The 8,917-nt window shown below is 27.8% G+C and overlaps 1 protein-coding gene across 1 annotated transcript; it reads right to left on the bottom strand.

Annotated features, from left to right (window-relative positions):
• Positions 1-6,240: 6,240 nt before the first annotated feature.
• LOC136091123 (zinc finger MYM-type protein 5-like) lies at positions 6,241-6,960 on the bottom strand. The gene has a single exon (XM_065818109.1). The coding sequence runs from the start codon at positions 6,958-6,960 to the stop codon at positions 6,241-6,243; it is 720 nt and encodes a 239-aa protein (XP_065674181.1).
• Between the last annotated feature and the right edge of the window lie 1,957 nt (positions 6,961-8,917).

The raw sequence follows: 8,917 nt of genomic DNA on the forward strand, positions 1-8,917 counted from the left end.
TTGAAAAGATTATTTAAAATCTTTGAATGAATGAGTTTGATACTTTTTTTTACATCAATCACTTCTTTAAATATAATTGTAATAAAAAGTTTCCAGTAATAGTACTTTTTTTAAATATGTTTATATTAAAGAAAACAATAAAAACTATTTTCTATTATTGACTTAAATATTTATTATTCATTGTAGTTTTTTTTAATGATTTCTATTTTTCTCTTGAAACTTTTATTTTAAACGCCACTTTTATTTTATGCAAAACTTTTATTTTAAGCGAAACTTATATTTTAAACGCCATTCAAAATGAATATAATTAAACAGCTTTTAAAAGCGATTGACTTAATTACGATAAAACAAAATATCGAACTCAATCATTCAAAGTTTAAACAACTTTTTTCTTTCTCTTTCTACGCTTAAAAAGACATTTTCTTTCAGACGCATTAAAAATACAACAATGTTTTGATCTCTTATTGTACCGTAGCTATAGTTCAAAAACTAGTAAGCTAGTGATAGAAAAATAAAAAAATAATAATAGATTAACCTTAAAATAAACTTTTTTATTATTTAAATTAATAATCCATTTGTATTTATTAAATAAAAAAATGTTTTATTCCTAGTAAAGTTTTCAACATATAAATTAACAAAATTTCTTAATTTTTTATTTTTGCGAGAGCAATAAATTGCTCTTGTAAACCAATTTAGGAGAGTGTAGGCAAAAGCGAGAGCTAAAGCTCTTCCTGCTTTCAGTTCATTACTATTTGTACCTGTATGTAACTTTGTATGTATAAATGATTGTTGTATGGAAGTTAGTATTGATTTCTTTTAATTATTAAAATTTTTATTCTTATTTTTATTACTATTATCCTCCTTATTAACTATTTATTCAATATTGTAATTATTATTATTTACGCCAAATAAACTAATCTGTAAACGCCAATTATAATATAATAATAGATATAAATGAAAACAATACTAACAACATTAGGACATTCATTTAAGTTAAATGAATGTCTATAATTTTGTTTAAAATACTATGTATTATTATTGTTATATTTTTCATTATTATCTATTATTATATTATATTTGGTGTTTACTTCAGATTAGTTTACTACTATTTGTATATGTCCTTGAATTGTAACAAATTTTTTATTTAGAAATATATATTGATATAAAAATATATAATTATATATACAATTAACAATAACTTTATTCGATTACAACTCTTGTTCCTCAATCTTTGTCAAATTAAAATTTAATACTTGTTGCGATACAATTGATTTAAATTATTTTTTTAAATGCTATCTTGATCGCCAGCATGCAGAAGACATCAGCAAAGATTAAAAAGCAAAGTTTTTTTTGTAAAAAGCGAAGTGCCAGGTCGTCCGGCATCCGGACAAATATCTTTAGCACTTTTCGTTTGGCAATCAAATTACGTAATAAACATACATTTATAAAAATTTAATTTTTATGAGCATGATATGATAGATTAGCTTTGCGGATAGTGCAAAGTTTCTTAGACTGGGGATCGGGTCCTCGCAATTTTGACTTCATTTTAAGGAGTACATTTTCATTATATTTTTTAAAGTGGTAATTAATATATGATATAATATATATATATATATATATAATATTGTTAGTAAAATATTTTTATTGATCAAATATTATTTTAACAGTCGTTATAATAGCACTATTAACTAAGGCTATAAAAGACTTATGTTATATACTTAGGCACAACGGTCTGTATATATATATATATATATTATATATATATATATATATATATATATATATATATATATATATATATATACACAACGCAGCGGTTTCTACATATGTATACATATGTACAAACCGCTGTACGTATGTAAGCTTACATACGTATGACTGTTATAAAAAATTTAATGCACGTATATATGCATTAGAATGCGCGCTATTTAAAGACGTTTAACAGATGCCTTTTTATAAATGCGCCTTTTAAAAGACATATAAAAGACATCAACTGAAAAGACGTATAAGTTTTCAAGTATAGAAGACGTCTATAAGATATCTTTAATGATGCGTCTTTATCTAGACCAGTTTTAGACGTCTACAAACGTCTAGAATGCGTCTTGTGCTTACTGGGTAATTGCAATAATAAAATAATAAAAATAATAGTATTAATAATAATGTGAATAAAAAAACAAATAAATATATCATGATAGGTTTACTAAAAATTATAATTCATGATAAAAACAATGGTAAAAATAAATATAGTAAAATTTATAACTATGACAGAAATTAATAAAATAAACACAATAATTGCAAAAATTAAGACAATAACCCTAAAAACTATTACTACAATTGAATCACTATCACTATCATTATAAATAATATTAATAAGATTTAAGAAACAAATATAAATTAATGATAATTGAAATATTAGTAGACTTAAAAAAGACAGTATAAAATAAAAGTAATAATGTTTCATAAATACTGTAATATAAGAAAAGCAATAATAATAAAAAAAAATATTCATCAAATATATACTCAAATATAAATTTCTTAATTTGGTTTCGATTGAGAAGAAGAATGTTAGTAATAAAAAGGTATTTAGTTAAAATCTTTTTTATATAAATGGTATTATTTGATTCTATTGAGAAATACATTGATGTTTCATAGAGAGCTTGCCATATTTGATAGTGTTGAAAAAAGGAAAGTGTGCAAGTTAAAATTTTCAGTATTTTGAGTGAAATACTTGTGTGTGTCATTTGTTTTAATAAAAAAATTATTGTACAAATTTGGTAGTTTATTTTGAAGAAAACAAAAAAAAAGAGACAATTATAAAGCTTTACAAGATCTTAAAATTTTTAATTCAGAAAACGTTTTTTCGATATTAGAGCGTAAGGGAGAAAATGTCATAATTCTTAGGAAGTGCGTTGTAAACTGTTTATACGATGTAATAGAAAACTACTTTTGACCCCAAACAGTGCAACAATAACTTAGATGTGAGGAGAACAAGGAATAGTAAATTATTATTAAAACATGTTGGGGAACTTAGTGTCGTATTAATGACAGCATACTATTGGTACGTGAGATTTTTATTTAATTGAATTAGTTGAGTACCATGATAGATTTTTGTCAAGAAATATCCCGAGGTATTTTATATATTTAGATGGAAAAAGTCTTTACAATTAATTCTAATTTTCACATTATTACTATCAATCTTTTTTTTTGGGGGGTAAAAATAATAAATTTAGTTTTATTGTTATTAAGGAAAAGGTACTTTTTACCAATGACACAAAGGATGGAGATCTGAATTAACTTTTTTACAAAGCTGCGCGAGTGATTTATTTATGCATTGAAGATTAGTGTTGTCAGCAAAATGATGAACAATCGAATTATTTTAGAGTGAGGCAGATCGTTAATATATATTTTAAACAGTTGAGGTCCTAGAACAGGACCCTGTGGTACACCATACTTAATAACTTTACATGTGGATTCAAGCCCATTAATCGAGGCAAACTGAGTACGATTGTTAATATCGGATGAAAACCAATCATTAGCGATACCTCGTATACCATAGTGATACAATTTTTCAGTTAAAATTTTATGGTCAATTGTATCAAATGCTTTTTAGAGATCAATAAAGGCGCCACAGGCAAAAGAACTACTATCAATCGCACAGCGAATCATTTCAGTAATGCTATTAAATGCATTGGAAATAGAATGTTTTAAACGAAATCCAAACTAACGGCCGTAGGGACACTTAGAATTAGCAATAAAGTGGTAGATACGAAAATACATGAATTTTTCAAGAATTTTGCTGATATTTGGTAATAATGATATGGTCTAAAGTTATTGCAGTCAAGTTTTGAGTCCTTTTTATGGGTTGGTTTAGCATATGCAGTTTTTAAAATATTAGGGAATGTACCAGTAGCAAATGAGAGATTAAATAGTTTTAAAAGTACTAAGGAAATATCATTAGCAAGAAGTTTTAGAAAAAAGGTTAGATTGCTGTTTGGGCCAAAGCCTTGCCATCATTTAGAGAAAGAATAACTGATATTATTTCATTTTTTTCAGTAGGTTTAATAAAAAGAGAGTCAGGGTTTGATGTTTTTAAATACTTTAGGAAGTCAGTATGAGATGAATGAATATTCTTTTGCAGTTGTTCAGGGATTGAAATATAAAAGAAGTTGAAAATATCCGCGATTTTAACTGGATCATTGATAATGGTGTTGTTTGAAGATATACAAGATGTATATGAGATATCATTTGAACGTATATTCAAAAGAGTTCTAATACCCTTCCACGTAGCTCTCAAACTATTGGTAATGGCAGGGCCGTCTTAAGGCCATCGGGGGCCCTAGGCTAGACTTAATTTGGGGGCCCCCTTTTTCCTTAGTAAAAAATTTAAATCAAATACTAAGATAGGAAACATTTATTAAAGCAATGATAAAATTTACATGCGACGTTTACGTGATTTTTTTCTTGAAAATTCTTTAATAATATCATCAAAATTAATGGTTAAAAGAACATCTGATTCAATTGGCATTAACGACAAACAGTTAAATCTTTCTTGCAGCATGGTTGAGCGGAGTTCATTTTTTATAAGTTTTAGTTTTGAAAATGATCGCTCGCCAGTGCAATTTGAGACCATCATTGACAGAAAAATTCTAAGGGAAATTTCAATAATTGGAAAAGTTGATTCCAAGTGGTCTCTTTTTAATGTTGAGTAAAATTCTGTAAATGAATGTTCATCTTTTGAAATGTAATATTGAAATTGCTGGCACTCAAAAAAAAGTTCATTTTCATTTATGTCCTTCTTATAAATTTGTGCTAGGTTTGAACAATGGTCTTTTAGTTCAACATTGGCAATTGTTTGAATGTTTACTAGAAATCCGAAATTGTCATTGATCTTCTCATATGCTGATGTTCTTTTTTCTAAATTTGATGTTAGTGAATCAATAACAGGAAGGTATGTTTCAATTTTGAATTTATAACTTCCCTGAAATTCCAATTCTTCAGCCTCACCATCAAAGAAGGCCATACGTCGGCTTCTTTTTTTGTTCTTTTTGAAGAATCTCTGTTGTCAGTGTTTGGAAGCAAGATTTTGGCTTTTTTCTGGTAATTCTCAAATTGACTCCTCAAATCTTTAATGAAATGTAACAATGACTTTAGAATCCGAACTGCAACATCCAGGTTTAAATTTTCTTTTTGTAAAATCTTTGATGTTTCATTAAAATGACAAAGAATATCATTCCAGAAAATTGTCAGAAAAACAATCTCAAAAGTGTTCATTTTCGTGATGAGATTTTGAGCATCATTTTGAGTTTCTTTTGACTGACTTATGTCCTTGATCAAAAATTCAAGTGCTTTTTTAATCTCATTATAACTGTCATGCAGACAAGTCACAGCATCTGCACGTGCTGATCATCGAGTTCCAGAAAGCTGTTTGACAATTTTTTTGCCTTTGCCAACAAAAGACAGAAGCACTTGCCAACGATGAGTTGATGCAAAAAAAAAGTTGTAGAGGCATTGAACAAAGTAAAAAAAAATAATTGCTTCTAAACAACATCCAGCTGCACTGTTGCCAACCAGATTTAAAGAATGTCCAGCACAAGGAATAAACAATGCTGATTCACTTTTGTCTTTAATCCTCTTTTGTAGGCCTGAGTACTGTCCTGCCATATTTGATGCATTATCGTATGACTGCCCACGACAGTCAGATATTAAAATTTCATTTTCTTGTAAAAAATTCAAAACCACTGTTTCTAAATGTTCAGCTCCATGCCCGTGAATGGGAACAAATTGAAAAAAACGCTCAACTGGTGCCAAGTCTTTAACATATCAAACTGTAAAAGTTAATTGATCTACATGTGACAAGTCTGGAGTTGAGTCAACGCTTATTTCGCTCAAAACTTTATTTCCCATTAGGCATATAAACTCCTCACAGATTTTGGCGGAGAGGTATGAAGTATTACCTTTTCCAGAATTTCCATGTTTTTTTATGTGTTCATGTAGGAATGGGTCAAACTGGCTAAGTAACTCAAGAGTTCCTAAATAATTACCATTTTGCTCTGAACCAATGGTTTCATTGTTTCCACGAAATGGCAACCCTCTTGATGACAAGAACTTTACAACTGCAACAATTCTTTTCAGCACATTTTGCCAGTACAATTGTTCGTTATGTAACTGTTTTATTAATACAGAGTCAAGCTGGCCACTTTCTCTCTGCCGACTGGAGTAAGTAAGCATATTTTTGTGATGTTAAGAACCATTCTCGTGTCCAGATATACATTTCAAGGCATTTTTCCAGTCATCAAATCCAGTTGTGGAAAAATTAGAGTGTTTGCTGGAGAATAAGGTACAAGTAAAGCAAAAAACAGAACCTGTTGAAGGTGAGTATAATAGCCATTCACGATTGACAAATTCGCCATTGTGTAGTTCACGTCTAAAGCAAGATTTTGATAAGAACCTTTTTTGTCCGCAACTCAACCTTTCTGAATTTTTGAAGCTCCCATCATTGTTCTGGGACATTGACGGGCCATTAGAAATCCAAAATGATGGAGCTTCTTGGGATAACTGATGCCACAATGCTGGGTCAGTTTCTTGAGTAGTTTTTGTTGTTGCGTTTGGATAAGTTTTAATTTGATTTGATTCTGGCTCCTGTGCTGGTTCTGGCTCCTGTACTGGTTCTAGCACCTGTGCTGGTTCTGACTCTTGCTCTGGTTCTGGCTCCTGCTCTGGTTCTGGCTCCTGTTCTGGTTCCAGTTTCTGTTGAATTTCTAGAGTTTCATTTGGCAACAAAGCACTATTAATGCTTACGAAATTTGAAGTTGGACAAAGAAATACATCTTCGGACACAACAGGCTTTGACTTTTGTACCAAAAGAAATGATGTTAAAGGAAGATATTTTGAAATGTCTTCTTTTGCTTTAGCGGCTTTTTTCCTCTTTGCAGCACCACTTTGATAAGTCCGATTAGACATGTTAAATGACTTTTTTTCAAAACAGATGTTTTAAGTTGATCACAGCAATTTCAAATTCAATCTAATGGGATATTTTAAGTGCTTGTATTTAACACTTCTTATCGGAAAATTTATGTTTATTTTCGGATGCATGCATGCATTTTTGCTTATCAAGAAAAAAAAAATCCCCTAGGGGGCCCCCAAACAGAAAAACTGATACTTTTCTAAAAATAATTAAAAAAAATCTTATCAAGAAAAAAATTATTCCCGAGGGGCCCCCAAACTATGACTTCTTCAGAAAATTTAGAAATATAATTTTTTATTTATATAAATTTGAAAAAAAATCCAGACACATTTTGGGGGCCCCTAAAAATCGGGGGCCCTAGGCTGCAGCCTACCTAGCCTATGCGTTAAGACGGCACTGGGTAATGGTAGTAAAGTAGTAAGTGAAGTAGTTAGAAATTTTTATAAGTTTGGTAAGTTTTTTCAAGAATTAGTTTGAAGATTTTTTGTTTTAAGGAACTTCTTAAATATATTGTTTCGTTTTTTTTTTATCGAGGTTAAACTTGCTGAAGTAATCCATGGTTTAAGGCTTCAAGTTGAGCCACGGTTATCTAAGTTTTTTTAACGGTGCGTGTTTGTCTAGAAGTGAGTTAAAGGTAGCGAAGAAATCATCGTATGATTTATTTGTATTACTATTAAAATGTATGTATATATACGTACATATCTATGTTATATATATATATATATATATATATATATATATTTATATATATATATATATATATATATATATATATAATATATATATACATATATATATATATATATATATATATATATATATATATATATATATATATATATATATATATATATATAATATATATATACATATACATATATATATATATACATATATATTTATATATATATATATATATATATATATATATATATATATACATATATGTACATATATATATTATATGTATAAATATATATATAATATATATATACATATAATATATATATATACATATAATATATATATACATATATATATATATAAATATATATATACATATATATTATATGTATATATATATATAATATATATATATATATATATATATATATACATATAATATATATATATACATATATATATATATATATATATATATATATATATATATATATATATATATATATATATATATATATATATACATATATATACATATATTAAAGGTGCACCGATGGATAGGCATCGACCATTTAGCCAATGCATCGGTCTTCGTAGCCATTGGTTGATGCTGATTATTTTGAGAACATCAATTTTTTATATTTGTATTTCTATATTGTATACAAAAATAAAATTATTCGGTAAATGAAAATCCATGTATAAATCTAAGTTGTGATATCGGCATAACTTTAACAACTAACCCTCTTGAAATATTTTTTGAACAATTTTTCATCAGGGGTTCCTTACTATTTTATAATTTAGAAGAGTGATTATATTTCTTATAGAACAAGCTATACAAACAGGTTTAAAATTTAGAAATTTAAATAATAATAAAAGTATTTTGCTAGATGCTCCTCCTATTGATATTTTTATTTTTCAAAGTTACCGTAATTCGGGGCAACTTCGTCAATTTTGGAACTTATTTTTTTCTTTGTAATGATTTCAGGATGGAAAATGAAAATGAGCCTGTTAGTTTTGTTACAATAGAGCATGCCCCTTAACGTTCCGCCTATTTTTTAATTTCCCATTTAAATAATAAAGTAGCTGAAATATCATTATGAAGAGTGACGAAGTTGCCCTGACTTAAGGGCAACTTTGTCATGTGCCAAAATATTAATTTATTATGAAGTTGGACAGCTCTTGTGCGACTTTAACATGTTATAAATTATAATTTAGTATTTATGACACTGTAGAGATATCAAAAATAACAAACGGTAAGGAAATCTCCCT

This window comes from Hydra vulgaris, chromosome 14, assembly GCF_038396675.1.
Source record: "Hydra vulgaris chromosome 14, alternate assembly HydraT2T_AEP".
Taxonomy (NCBI): domain Eukaryota; kingdom Metazoa; phylum Cnidaria; class Hydrozoa; order Anthoathecata; family Hydridae; genus Hydra; species Hydra vulgaris.